A 15,044-nucleotide genomic window follows, 5' to 3' on the forward strand; every position below is an offset into this window, starting at 1 on the left:
TTGTTGGCTAATTTATTGTGAAAGAAAAATACTATTTATTGACTGAAAAAGTCACGTGGTAGGGCCTCTTGGTCCAGGCTAGACTGGAGGATTTTCGGCCGGTCTTGAAACGAGCCCAATAACAATTCTACACAGGGAAGCCACCGACCCAGCGCCTATTTCACCCGCAAGCCCATCTCGCTTCACGACTTCTCAAGGGCGGGAAACCCCAAATCCGCTCAAAATCACCTCCTCCATCCCCCAGTCCACAACCTCTCCTCCATTCCCCAGTCCTCCCCCCCAATTTCCCCAAAACCCTAGAAAAATCTCGCCCGTGCAGCTTGGTCCGCTCACCATGAGCGCCCCTATGGAGATCTCCTTCTCCGCGCCCCCACCCCCTCCGGATGCCGCGTGTGCCGCCACCGCTGCCCCGTTGCTGGCACCTGCCGCCGCCCAGGTGCTGCCCCCTGTCGCCGTGGTCTCCTCCTCGCCGCCGCTGCAGCAGCAGGCGGCTGTGGCTGCGGCCGTGGTTGCTCCTTCCCCGGCCGACGACAAGGTCCTCGTGTCAGGTGGGCGCCGCGACGCTCTCGTTAGCATCATCCTAGCAATTTCGAATTCGAGTGCTGTTGACACGCCGATTTCGTGTGTTTCCCATTTTTTTCATTTTGTGCCTGCTGCAGTTGAGGTACTGTTGCACGCAGCGAGCGCGGCTCGCCACGAGGACGTCCAGGTGGCTGTCGAGAGGTTCGTGCTTGATCTAGCTAGACTTTGTTCAGAAAAAAAAAACTCTTATCGTTGTTTTGTGATTTGATGAGTAGTATGAGCAATGCACGTGAGTTGGTTTAGAGATGGTTTGGGCTCTGAAAAATGTGGAATTAAGTGTTGACGGCCTTATTTTGCACTGATCCATTCTTAGAATGTCTGATAAGTAACTTGTATTTCTGGAGGAAGTGGCAGAAATCAAAGATGAAACAATGTGGCAAATCAGGACTGAGTTTTCAAGATCTTCTAATAGGTTCCCAGTGTGCACCCAAATGCTAAACAGTCAAATCACCTGACAAATAGCTAATATGAAGTAGAAATGTCAACTAGACAGTTTGTACATAGTCTACAAAGTTTTGTTTGGTACTAACAACTGGGTACCAGTCAGTCAGTCACCAGTTCAGCTGCAGAGGGCAGTGCAGACCACAGGCACCAGTCACCAGTTTGCCACTGAAGCAGATCCCAGAGCCCAGACTAGTACTATGTCAGTAATCCACACTCCTGCCATTGCCATTCACAAATTAGTAATCAGAGCCCAGACTATGGAGTAGGAGCAAATTTGGAAAGAAAAAAATGTCATACAATTTCTAAGTCCTGTGATTGATTAGTGGTTAGGTGGAGATTATTGGTTTGTGAAATGCTTATAAGACAGTCATTGGCTTAATGAAATTATAAAGAAATCAAGTGTTCTCTAAATCCTGTTGTTAGTAGTGGTATGCTAAGAAAATAGTGCCAAAAGGCTCGTCTCTTTCTTATCAACATGTGAATTGGTGGTGTAAAAAAGCCATGGACCTAACATAGTTTTCTGAAGAAACTTTCTGCATTTTAATGCTGGCTTAAGTGCTTTATTAAACTTTTTCACACTAACTGCCATCTTTTATCATGAGATATTAAAATTTACTGTTGCTCATGCTTATAGTTTTGTACTCACTTGCTCAATCAGGATGCTAGAAGCTCGATGCTTAAGCTATGTTGATGGGCCTGTGCCAATTCCTGCTGATAATTCTTTTCTTCTTGAAAATGTCAAAAGGATACGAATATGTGACACTGGTATGGTCATTCACTTAGGCTGGGAATTATGGTTACTTGTGCTCTGTTACTCATAACATCCTTATTCTGAGTGCTAAACATTTAAGCAGATGAGTGGGCTGAGAATCGCAAAGTTCTCTTATTTTGGCAAGTTAAGCCTGTTGTGCATGTGTTCCAGGTATGAGATTCTTAATGTTTTACGTTTACTTCCTAATCACTTGCAGTTCTATCCAAAACTGATGTCATTTGTTTTATGTCATTATGATTCCATGTGACCATGTTGGTTATCTTGCTTCTTCACTCAGTAAAATGCTATAGCTGTTTTATCTGGACATACTTCCATCACTGCTGAATTTTAGCTGTTGTTTTGAGTTCAAGTTACAGTTGTTTTCTCTGGGGACATTTTACATCCTAATATTGATCCTGAGGAATGGTTTCGTTCCGAAACAAAAATCGTTCCATATTTTGTATCCATTCAATATACTAGCTGCTGTCCAGTTTATTCACCTCAAGCTCATTTGGCTATGCTGTAGCTGAGTGAAGATGGTCCTGGTGAGGAACCAAGCGAGGATGATACGCTCTCTAGCTTTAACGAGTGGGCCTTACCCGCCAAAGAATTTGATGGTTTGTGGGAAAGGTAAATACTGTTTATCTTAACCACTTCAATCTCCATTTTTGTTCTGTGGATGATCTCATTAGTGTTTGCAGTTTACTATATGAAGTTGGTCTCAAGCAGAGGTTGCTGAGATATGCTGCCAGTGCTTTGCTTTTTACTGAAAGAGGTGTCGATACATGTCTGGTTTCATGGAACCGGTAAGCATCTATAACACTGTTATACACATTTGCAGTCACTATTTGTTTTACAAAAAACAAAGTAAAAGATTGTGTACTCTATAGAGTGAAATGATTCTTCATGCTTTTAGTTTTTACAAATTACAGGATTGTACTTTTGCATGGTCCGCCTGGAACAGGAAAGACTTCCTTGTGTAAAGCACTAGCACAGAAACTTTCCATTCGTTTCAAGTCAAGGTCCGTGCTAAATGAGATATACTTTTTTTACTAGATGTGTTATTCTTCGCTGACACTTGTATATACTAGGTATTCTATGTGTCAATTGATTGAAGTGAATGCTCATTCGTTGTTCAGCAAGTGGTTTTCTGAAAGTGGAAAATTGGTATGCCTTTTTGTGCTAAGCTGTTATCATATGTTCATATGCTGAGATCACTTTAGCTATTTAGCGTCTAATCAGACTTGTTTTTTTTATGGCTGCACCTTTTTGCATGAGCTCCCTAATTTAATAGTTCCTGAACCACTTTTATCTTTTCTGTATGGTGATTGTCAAAATAAGAAAAACAGTATTTCTACATAAAACACCCACAAAAGGTATTTCAATTGAAATACCAAAACGGGAAATTAGCTCTTTCTCTTGTTTGATGATATTGTAATGGAATGACAACCTATTTCTTCTCCTTTTTTCGCCAACAAATCCGAATTATATTCTGGAACTATTGTCTTACTCACCCATAGTTACATCTGACAATCCACATTCTATCCATTGTCCTTTAGGTTGCCAAACTTTTCCAAAAGATCCAGGAGATGGTGGAGGAAGAAGGCAACCTGGTATTTGTATTGATAGGTATGTTCTTGAGTCGTGACAGCTGACCCTGAATGAGTCTGCTTTGTTTGGTACCTTGGTCTGAATTAGATATGAGTCCACCCCCCTGATCACATCCTGTATGTGCATAGGCGCATGGACCCTGAATCCAGCACAGTTTCACTTAACTTCAGCATTGTCTCCTAGTTGAAGCAAGCAAACACATAAGTACATAACACAAGCAGTAGTCCTATAGAGTGCTACCTAAGGCTTGAGAAAATAGAGTACTTGATTTGGTGCATGCTATATATTTGAAACCTCAATCTTATATATGATATGTATATATATTGTAGATGAAGTTGAAAGCCTTGCTGCTGCCAGACAAGCTGCCATATCTGGCTCTGAACCTTCAGACTCCATTAGAGTAAAGCTTTCATCCTACTTTTTTTTTCCTGATCATGTATTATTTCTTGGCTAATGTTTACACTATATTCTTCTCTTGTGCAACTTCAGGTTGTGAATGCGCTGCTAACACAAATGGACAAACTGAAGTCTTGGCCAAATGTTATCATTTTGACAACATCAAATATCACTACAGCAATAGGTACTAGATTTGACTCTTTAACCGTGGGGCTATGAATGATCATCTTGACAATCACACATTATTAGTTGGTTGAGTGAATCCCTTTATTATGAGAAAGCAGTTCTGCAGTCACACCACTAAACATAATATTATTCTTTAGGGTTGATGAACTATCCATTTCCATGGAAGCAATTTTCCTAATTTTTATGATTAAAATAATATTATAGCTAACTTATAAATATCTTCTTGCCATCAAAATACAAATCATGTGTGCTCTGTAGAATTTCTTTCTCTTGGATCGACTACAGTCATGTTTTTTTATGGGCACTCATGATTTGATCTCGCAGTTTGTTTCTGAGAACACTCTGTATAAGGACTTCTGTAATTACCTAATGCTTACTGTCTACTGGCAGATATTGCATTTGTTGACAGGGCAGACATTAAGGCATATGTCGGACCCCCTATGCTTCAAGCACGATACGAGATCTTGAGGTCATGCATACAAGAACTCTTAAGAGTTGGCATTCTTACATATCCTCAGGTACGTCCTGCTTTGCCAATTTGGTGCCCAACTTGCCAACTTTTCATGGCGTTACTGTCACTGTATCAGCGTACCAGAGCTCATGATGGTTGCTTTGATCATGCAGAACTATGAGCAAATCTTTTTTCTTGATCTCAGTGGTAGCACTTTGCTTTTCAATTTTATTTATTGCAACTATTGGTAACCTTGAAATTCTCCAATTGTAGGGTAGTAGTGTGCCATGTATTCTGAACTATTCGACCCTGGAGGAGAAGCACTGTCCTGAGGCTACAGAACCCTATGGTGCGTTTCAGTTATCCAGTCTACTCTATGAAGCCGCAAAACTGTGTGAGGTAAATAACGTAGCTGACCCACGTGCTGTTTGCTGTAACCAAGGCTTCTCCATCTCTCGTTCTCGTTAAATGGTGGTGGTTCATCTCTCTTTGCAGGGACTTAGTGGCCGTTCATTGAGGAAACTCCCTTTCCTGGCACATGCCTCTGTCACCAACCCTTCATGCTGCGATGCTTCTACTTTCTTGCATACATTGATAAAGACTGCGCAAAGAGAAGTCTTGGAGGCGCGTGGTTAGTTCAACCTTGAGACCTTGGCATCTTTTGGAAGAGCAAAATGCTAACAGTTCATTCCAAATGCCATGTTCCGGTTGTCCCTGATATTATGGTCAATTGCCAGGTCGAGGATAAGAAAGTCCATCCCATCTCTAGGGTTAGGTTAGTGTTTAAATGTAAAGAGACAAGAACAAAGAATGAATGAAAATCGTCTCCATCATTGCAACTTGAAACCAGATCGTTTAGTGCGTACCGTCTTGTTCCTTTTCTAACATCATCCTAAACAGTCGTAATTGTACAGCCTCTAAACTAGACACGTGAACAAGCGGCTTATATTAAAGCCAAAGTTTCCCTTATAGTTCCTGATAGACGATTGCACGCGTGTGCTTTGACAATACCCCACATGTCTTATGTCACAGGGATAAAGAATTCAAGACAACTTCACAAAAACAAATGAGAGAACTGAAAATTTGCACCTATGGCAAGTGGATCGGCCCTGTTCGTTTCGCTGAAATTTGGCTGATGCTTATGTTGATTTGTTATGAGAGGAAAACACTATTCGTTCGCTGAAAAGTACTGCTGAAAAACAGTGCCATTGCCAAAATGTCATCAAATTTGTGGGTTGTCAGGTTGCCCTTATGAAACAATACACATCCACTAAAATGCATTTTCATGAGGCCCCGTTCGACTAGTAGAATCTTGGCTGAAACTGACTGAAAACACTGTTCTGGCTGAATTGTTGTAAGAGAAAAATAATATTTCGGTTAAAAAAACAAGCCGAATAAGCCAGTTTCTGGGTAAGCCGAACGGGGCCTTTTTTGGCCAAATATCAGACCTAAAGTGGCAATTTTGCCCATACGTTGATTTCACCTCATTTTCTTATCCCCTCTCTTTAGTTTCACCTCATTTGCGTGAGTGAACCCTCCCCCAAGAGGAGACAAAGATCAAACAAATAAAACACCTTTCACGGACCAAGTAACAAGTATCACTACATCACAGTCTCTTGCATCTTTCGATAAGCTACTGACAAACTAGAGAAATATAATTACTTAATCAAGACCATTGCCCATGTAGTCTTGTGGTTGCACTGTTTTTCTGGGTGGTCACTCTAGGCTCCATTTAATTGAGATAATTCCCTCAATGCCACTAAAATTTATATGAGTCCCTTGAGTGCCATTGGAATTTTTCATTTCCCTCGACTGCCATTTATCAAGCGTATCAACAGGTTACATTTTTTATAAAGATCGTAATATATCATCACTTGAGCATACTCTAAGTCACTTCACTCACATACTTGTTTTGGATTTCATCAGTTGAGTGCGAGATCAAGATTCTAGTGCATAGCATTGAGTTATTTCATATTGGAAGCAATTTTCTTGTTACTCTTGGTGGTTGCCACCTGAAAGGATCAAGATGCCCAAGAGGGGGTTGAATTGGGCTAATTCTAAATTTTCTTGCAATAATCAAATCCTACGGATAGCCCAATTAACCCCTTGTGCCTAGAAAAGTGTTTCTATCAAACTAACGCACAAAGTACTTGCAACCTATGTTCCAAACTTACTCTAGCATAGCAATTCTAAGAATGTAAAGACAAGTATTGAATTGCTCAAAGTAAATACTCAAGGTAAATGCTCAAAGTAAAGAGAGAGATGAACGCGACGATGTTTTGCCGAGGTATCGGAGAGTCGCCACTCCCCACTAGTCCTCGTTGGAGCACCCGCGCAAAGGTGTAGCTCCTCCTTGATCCGCGCAAGGATCAAGTGCTCTCTACGGGTTGATTCTTCGACACTCCGTCGCGGCGAATCACCCAAAGCCGCTCACAACTTGAGTTGGGTCACCCACAAGCTCCGTCGGTTGATCACCAAGCTCCCAATCACCACCAAGCCGTTTAGATGATGGCGATCACCAAGAGTAACAAGCACGAACTCTCACTTGACCACGCGAAGCCTAATGAGAAGATGGATGCACACTTGACTACTCTTGATTCACTAATGAGGCTACTCTCTTGGATTCTCAAATCTCAATCACCTCACTAGAACCTTGCTCTTCTTGGCACTCACAAACGTGTTTCTCAGCTGTTGGAATGAGCAAAAGTCACTCCACACACGAGTGGAGCTTCTATTTATAAGGCAACCTGAAAAACGAACCGTTATGAGCTTCTGCGGGGTGACCGGACGCTTCGGTCATGTTGACCGGACGCTCCGGTCAGTTCAACCCGCGATCCAGTGGAAATGTGTTGACCGGACGCTGGCAGGGTCCGGTCACCACTGACCGAACGCGTCCAGTCGCATGAAACCCTCACTGGATGCTTACTGGACTCGACCGGACGCTGAACCCTCAGGGTCCGGTCAGTACTGACCGGATGCGTCCGGTCACAGATTTCCTTCTCTGGAACCTTACTAGAGTCGACCAGACGCTGCCTTTCAGCGTCCGGTCACTTGACCGATCCAACGTCCGATCACACCGAACGTTGTCTGCTTGATCAAATGAACTGACCGGACCCTTCGGCCAGCGTCCGGTCGCACCGGAGCCAGCGTCCGGTCAGCATTTGCCCTCCATTCACTTGCAACTCTCGATCATATGTGAATGAAGTTTGCTCCAAAGGATCTTAGGCATTCATAGGAGCTACCTAGAGCTAGTTTTAATAAGTGTGCACCACACCTAACTCACTAGACTCAATTAGGTCAAGCTACCCGTTCATACCCCCCTTAATAGTACGGTCAAAGGAAAAACAAAGTCCTAAACTACTCTAAGTGTCACTCCAACTCCAATCGATACTTAGAACTAGTCATCCTTAACCTTGTCGTCCATCCTTTGAAAACTGAAACGATTTCCATCGTAGGGGCATGACCATCTCGATTGCCCAATCGATTACCATTACTATGACCTAACTTAATTGCCTTTGCAAAACACACGTTAGTCATAGTAATCTCGTATTGACATTAATCACCGAAATCTAACTAGGGGCCTATGCTTTCAATCTCCCCCTTTTTGGTGATTGATGACAATACCACCTCGAGTATGTGAAAGAGTGAGGTTTTTGACGGGCTTGGTTCATATAAGCTTTTGTCAATAAGAACAAAAGTGTTAGTCAAGCTTATATGATCCAAGCCAACACAATGTACTCAAAGGATATGAATTAAGCATGAGTACAAATAACAATTCTCATTTACTTCGAAGTATAAACGTGGAAGCAAAAGCAAATGAGCATAACACAAGTGATATGACATTTAAAAAAATACAAAGTAGAAAGCACATATGTCATATATCACAATCACGTAGATAACACTATCACATATATATAATAATATGCATGAAAGTAAACACACGAATGCATAAGTAATAGTGTATCACACAAATAAAACTCCAAATGCATATAATAAGCTAATACTATATAACTAGCTCCCCCTAAATCTTGCTCCCCCTGAGTCTACATACTCGAACCCTCTCCCCCTTTGGCGTCAAACACCAAAACCTAAGGGTCGGTCGGCGGGGCTGCAGCGGACGAGCCGGGCGCTGAAGTACGTGGAGCAAGATAGAACTGGGTGCCATCATCATCTGACCCTGAGCTCTAAACTGACTGACCCTCTGAAACAAGAAGTGTCACTGAAGCGGTCTGGGTTTGAGCTGGGGCAGGTGCTGCCTGGGAAGCTGCTAGTACATCTATCATAGGATCTAAAGAGGCGATAGACGAGGGGAGCCTCTGAGTAGTCACTGCAACTGGAGCTGCTATAGAAGGACCGGCGGTATGCATGTGTGGCGGAGTAGGCATGCCGGTCAACTCGCTAAAGGATGCTCCAAGACTCCTAGAGACTGACATGTCAGGCACGAATAGCGAGGAAGACTACTCTGGTGTGAAGCCCATCTAAAGAGGCATGAACTACAGGGCTACCACTAGTGAGGACAACCACTGGGATACCTAAACTGTAGGTGAAGCAAATGGAGCTAGAGGCTATCCCTGACTCTGAAGCCCGCTGGGCTGTACTGCTGGAGTCATCAAAGTGGTGGCAGGTGGAGCAAGCTGGGGCGAAAGCTGTGGCTATGGGGCCCCAAGTGCTGTGACAACATGCTGCATAAATCCCATGAGCTGCTGCTGCATAAGTAATTGCTGGTGCTGAAGGAGTTGTTGCTGCCGCTGGAACTCGTCCTGACGAGCTTGAAATTGTGCGAAGTTGGCAGCTGTCTCCTGAGCCTGTCGTGCCTGCTCCTGCTGCATCCGCTCAAGAATGGCAATCAATGCGGGGTCCGTCTGCGGTGTAGGTGGTGCTGAGCTGGAACTGTCGGCCTCTGCATCATGTCTACATGGAGGCATCTGAGGTATCGGCTGATAGTCATCATTCGAGCTATCACTGGACTCGGTCATCCCCTACTGTGCCTCAAGCTGCTCCTCCTCTATAGCGGCTATGCCTCTGATGATCTCATCTTACTGAGCTACTGACTCTAGAACATCTGGACGATGGCTGGGTTGAGCAGATGCCTGTGGAGTGCTGTGCCTGATCCTCTATGACATGTTGTATGCTAGAAACTCTGTGGTGGTAGCCCTATACTCGGCAACTATCTCTGGGGTCCTGACTTGCACACACTTAAGCAACAAGAAAGTAATCCAGTGTGCATATAGAAGCTATCTGTGACCCTTGAAGCCCTCAGTAATAGTATCCTCCATCTCTGATAGAAGGAGGTCCCAAATGTCGAACACGGTCTGCTGCATCAGGGCATTTAGGAGCCAGAGCTGTAGGCGAGTCAGACCCTCTCTGTATCCCAACCTAGGAAGTAGTGTCCTCCTGATAATGGCCTCTAGCACACGAGCTATACGAGTCAGGTTATTGGGGTTCCTGCTCGACCCCTCACCAAAGGGCTCCTTGAAGCAATGTCTCACCAGATCTATAGGAGGCACCATCCCTCCATGAGGACGCCTGGGAGGCTCCTGCTGTCTATAGCATACCTCATGCAGCTTGATAGGCTGATCCTATAGCCGCAGTATCTCCTGGGCCCTAAAGCTCATCACCCTGTAATCTCTGCCATTGAATGCAAAATGAATGAAGTTGTGGTGTGGATCAACGTAGAGTGAAGCATAAAACTACTGGACCCAAGATGGTACATATACTCCTGTCCGGCCAATCAGATCTGCGAGCCTCGACAAATATGACAAGTAGGGGCGGATATGCTCTCTAGCTACTGCCACAATAGACTCTAAGCTGTAGACTCTCTGAGATCTGAACACTGCCCCACTGTTCATATATGCGTTGTAGAAGTCCTCCTGGAGCGGTGTATAGAACCCCTCTGCTGCTCTCTCATCCCTCCTCAGAGGGAACCACACGTCGAACTCAACAAAACACAGCTGGCGAACTTGTCTGGCTGTGGCGGCCCTCAAGTCGAGGTGTACCACTAGAGGCGGACCCTATGGTCTGGGCGGTGGGCATGAACCCCTGCGCTGTGTAGCTAGCCTCGGTGGAACTATAGCACTGGTCCGACCAGAGCGGCGTAGCTGGGGTGCCAGCTCAGTCTCCTTGGCCTGCTGGCCCTCCTGAGTCTCCTGAGCTGGCTGAGGCTCTGCTGGTGGGGCTGCTGCTGTGCCTCCTGCTGGGGCTCCCCCTGACACTAAGGCTCCTCAATAGCTAGACGACGACCTGCCATCATGACAGTCCTAGGTGGACTACCATGAAGTCACTCAATCTCCCTCAGTCTATCCTGCGCATCTGGTGCCAGCTGATCTGCTATGACAACTCCACTGCGGGCACCGCCTCTCTCAACACGCTCTGTGGCCTCAGCGACTATAGCTGCTCTCGCTGTCTCTGCGTCGGGGTACTTGCGCTTCTTGGATGTCAACTGCTTTGTTGCCTTTCCCTTCGGTCCTGCAGGCTAGCGAGGTGGGGGCCTCCAATCGTCATCCCCCGGACCTCCACCAACGTTCTTGGTGCGAGCCATCTGATCTGACAAGAGGATGAACTGCCACTGATGAAGATCAACTGTCAAATTGACACTCCCGAGGCTTGGCCTCGATCCTTACTCACGAGCTTGGCTCCGAGTTGATTGCCAACTGCCACAAGAACCTCAACAGCACCGACTCACTGCACGATAGAATAGATGGATATACAAATAAATACAATATATCTAATAGATGCGAAAACCTAGGAAGCAAGCACTATAGGTACGAAATTGAGACGACGGGCAAGCTACCTGACGAATAGCGATCTGGGAAAAGAAAAAACGTCGCGCGGGGGAAACACTGAACCGGGGTTAGGGTTCGCGAAGCTCTGCAAAGAATTGGCGGCCCTGGATGTGATTTGACATCAGTGATTGAATCAATCTAGGTCACGAGCAGCATAATGTGGTTGCTAGGGCATGGCCTTACCGGCGAAATCGATGGCACAACGGTTGTGAGTCGACGACGTAGGGCACACCAGGGCACAAAGAAGCACGGAAGCGGCGCTGGTGATCGACAGCGAGTGAGGTGGTGGCACTGCTTGGTGGCACGCGGGCTAGGGTTGGCGTGGTGGTGCGGCGCAGACGCGGCTGTGTAGAGTCGAAGGCGTGGGACAGCGACGGCTTGGAGATGGCGGCTGCAGCGGTGCGGCGCTCAGGCATGGGATTGCGGTGGCACGGTGAGCTGCGGCGGCGTGGAGGCTTGGGCGTGGGAGCAGCGACACTAGCTAGGGCTCGGCTTGGTCACGGCGGGATGCGGGGAAAAGGGTACGGCGGTTCGGTTAAATAGATTCCCCAAACGTGACAAGAAAGGAAACGGAAAAGAGTCCTAAAGCCGCGCGGGATCCACTGACCGGACGCTACCACCCAGCGTCCGGTCGATTCCAGAGAGGTCCAATTCCTCTGGAATTGGGACCGGACGCGTCCGGTGGTCCATGATCGGACGCAGGCAGGGTCCGGTCAGTACAACCTGTTCTTCCTTCAATCGACCGGACGCTGGATCCCTTCCTGACCGGACGCACAAATGCAGCGTCCGGTCACTCCTTCATCCGCAATTCACCTCCTGTGAACTGACCGGACGCTGGACAGTAGCGTCCGGTGCAGCATCCGGTACACCTATTCTAGCAAATCTTCAAAGTCCCTCCACGCTGCCTATTCCCAATCAAGTCCCAACTTGAATAAGATCCAAATAAACACTAATTGGGACTGATGTGAGTGACCTCTCTCAAACCCTCATATTTTTCAAAATATGTTGCCTTAGGCTATAATTCTTTTTAAGAGAATAGGTAATAAGAGGGCAAATGGAACAAAACGACAAAAACAACATTCATGCATATGCAATACTTGTAAGTAAATCTAGTTGCTTGTCAAGTTTGATCCAAGGTTAAGCTTCTTCACACGATTTTTGGCGGTTATCTTAACCATGTTAGACAAGCCCTATATGCATTGCCAAATATTAAACATGTTGTATATTACAATGAATGCAAGGGATAACACAAGCTCAATTTTTAGTGAAGTTGCTAAAATCAAGTACATTGAGCTCATTCCGTAATCTACAAAATATAGCCTCATGTAGCGGTTTAGTGAAGATATCCGCTAATTGATCTTCGGTTCTTACACCTTCTAGTGATATATCATTTTTAGCAACATAATCTCTTAGAAAGTGACGACAGATATCTATGTGCTTGGTGCGAGAGTGTTGAACCAGATTATTTGCAAGTTTTACCACACTTTCATTGTCGCACAAAAGAGGTACCTTTTCTAGAACTACATCATAGTCTAGCAAAGTTTGTTTCATGTATAATATTTGTGCACAACAAGCACCCACGGCAATGTATTCCGCTTTGGCGGTGGACAGAGCCACACTATTTTATTTCTTGGAGGACCAAGACACAAGTGATCTACCAAGCAAATGACACCCTCCGGATGTGCTCTTTCTATCAACTTTGCATCCGGCGTAATCCGAATTGAAATAGCCAATTAATTCAAATAAAGCTCCTTTGGGATACCAAAGGCCAATGCTTGGTATGTGCTTAAGATACCTAAGGATTCTTTTTACGGTAATTAAATGTGTTTCCTTAGGACTAGCTTGAAATCTAGCACACATACACACACTAAACATGATGTCAGGCCTAGATGCGGTTAAATATAACAAGCTACCAATCATAGAATGGTAGAGAGTTTGATCAACAGGGTTACCTCCCTCATCTAGGTCGAGATGTCCATTGGTAGGCATTAGTGTCTTGATTGACTTACATTCATCCATCTTGAATCTCTTGAGAAGATCTTTTGTGTATTTCTCTTGAGAGATGAAAATGCCTTCTTTCATTTGCTTGACTTGAAAACCAAGAAAGAATATAAGCTCACCAATCATTGACATCTCGAACTCCTTCGATATCAATTTACCAAATTCTTTGCATGAGTCTTCATTTGATGATCCAAAAATGATATCATCAACATATACTTGACAAATGAAGATATACTTGACAAATGAAGATATGCCGATCAAGCTTCTTGGTGAATAGTGTGGTATCGACCTTCTCAATGGTAAAGCCCTTCTCAATAAGGAAGTCTCGAAGGCGCTCATACCAAGCTCTTGGGGCTTGCTTAAGCCCATATAGTGCCTTGGACAACCTATAAACATGATTAGGATATCTAGGGTCTTCAAACCTGGGAGGTTGATCAACATAGACTAGTTCATTAATAAAGCCATTTAAAAATACACTTTTCACATCCATTTGATATAGCTTCATTTTATGATGTGATGCATATGCAAGAAGGATACGGATGGCTTCTAATCTTGCAACCAGTGCAAAGGTCTCTCCAAAATCCAAACCTTCAACTTGGGAGAACCCCTTTGCAACTAGTCTTGCCTTGTTCCTCACAACAACATCTTGATCATCTTGCTTGTTGTGGAACACCCACTTTGTTCCAATGACTCTTGCACCTTTTGGTCGCTCTTCAAGAGTCCAAACTTCATTGCGAGTGAAGTTGTTCAACTCATCATGCATGGCATTGATCCAATCCGGATCTTTAAGAGCTTTTTCTACCTTGGTAGGCTCATAGCAAGAGACAAAAGAGTGGTAAGCAATAAATGAAGCAAGTTTTTGAGATCGAGTCATTACACCCTTTGATGGACTCCCTATGATGAGATCTTGTGGATGATCTTGTAGGAGAGGTGTATTTCTTCTATTGACCACTTGAGGAGGAGATTGTGGAGCATCAACATCTTGTGCTTGTACCACCATTTGTTCACGGGAGATATGAGTATCTTTATTTTCTACTCTCCCATCTTTTTCACCATCTTGTGGTACACTTGATGAAGAAGGTTGGTTAATGACTTGTACATAATCTTCATCATCTTCATCATCTTTTGGCTTGATGTCTCCCATCGGAATATTCTTCATAGCCTCCCTTAATGGTTCATCACCTACATCATCAAGATTCTCATATGCTCCTTGGGAGCCGTTAGATTCATCAAATTCCACATCATATGTTTCTTCAACCAAGCCGGTGGCATGATTAAATACTCTATATGCTTTGGACTTCAATGAGTAATCAACAAGAAAGCCTATATCACAATATCTTTAGAACTTCCCTAGGTGTTGTCGCTTCTTGTAGATGTAGCACTTGCAACCAAACACCCTAAAGAATGAGACGTCCGGCTTCTTCCTATTGAGCAACTCATAAGGTGTCTTGCCAAGGAACTTTTGAAGGAATAGGCGGTTGGATGCATAATATGCGGTGTTGATTGCTTCCGCCCATAGAGCTTCGGGGGTGTTGTACTCATTTAGCATTGTCCTTGTAAGAGTGATCAAAGTTCGGTTCTTCCTCTCAACTACACCATTTTATTGAGAAGTATAAGTTGCGGAGACTTCATGTTTGATTCCAACTTCATCACAATAGGCTTCAATATTTGTGTTGTCAAATTCTTTGCCATTGTCACTTCTAATCTTCTTGAGCTTCACTTCAAATTCATTTTGAGCTCTCTTGGCAAACTTCTTGAAGCAAGAAGCAACTTCGGATTTGTCATGAAGGAAGAACACCCATGTATACCTTGAATAGTCATCCACAATCACAAGACAATA

General features: G+C 44.5%; 1 protein-coding gene across 1 annotated transcript; it reads left to right on the forward strand.

The window, feature by feature from the left end:
• Positions 1–244: 244 nt before the first annotated feature.
• On the forward strand, positions 245–5,292 carry LOC136498213 (pachytene checkpoint protein 2 homolog). Its single transcript, XM_066494161.1, has 14 exons — positions 245–548; positions 660–723; positions 1,685–1,791; positions 1,881–1,948; positions 2,304–2,407; positions 2,479–2,583; positions 2,710–2,799; positions 2,869–2,944; positions 3,337–3,406; positions 3,718–3,788; positions 3,878–3,968; positions 4,361–4,488; positions 4,695–4,820; positions 4,917–5,292. Exons 1-14 carry the CDS (start codon positions 335–337, stop codon positions 5,055–5,057), a joined length of 1,455 nt encoding a protein of 484 aa, XP_066350258.1. The 5' UTR covers positions 245–334; the 3' UTR covers positions 5,058–5,292.
• Positions 5,293–15,044: the final 9,752 nt, after the last annotated feature.

Source organism: Miscanthus floridulus, chromosome 12 (genome assembly GCF_019320115.1).
Source record: "Miscanthus floridulus cultivar M001 chromosome 12, ASM1932011v1, whole genome shotgun sequence".
NCBI lineage: Eukaryota > Viridiplantae > Streptophyta > Magnoliopsida > Poales > Poaceae > Miscanthus > Miscanthus floridulus.

Coding starts and splice junctions, on each gene's coding strand:
- LOC136498213 (XM_066494161.1), top strand. CDS start 335: ATGAGCGCCCCTATGGAGATCTCCTTCTCCGCGCCCCCACCCCCTCCG. Junction 2,408..2,478: donor TTTGATGGTTTGTGGGAAAG/GTAAATACTGTT, acceptor TAGTGTTTGCAG/TTTACTATATGAAGTTGGTC. Junction 3,407..3,717: donor CCTGGTATTTGTATTGATAG/GTATGTTCTTGA, acceptor TATATATTGTAG/ATGAAGTTGAAAGCCTTGCT.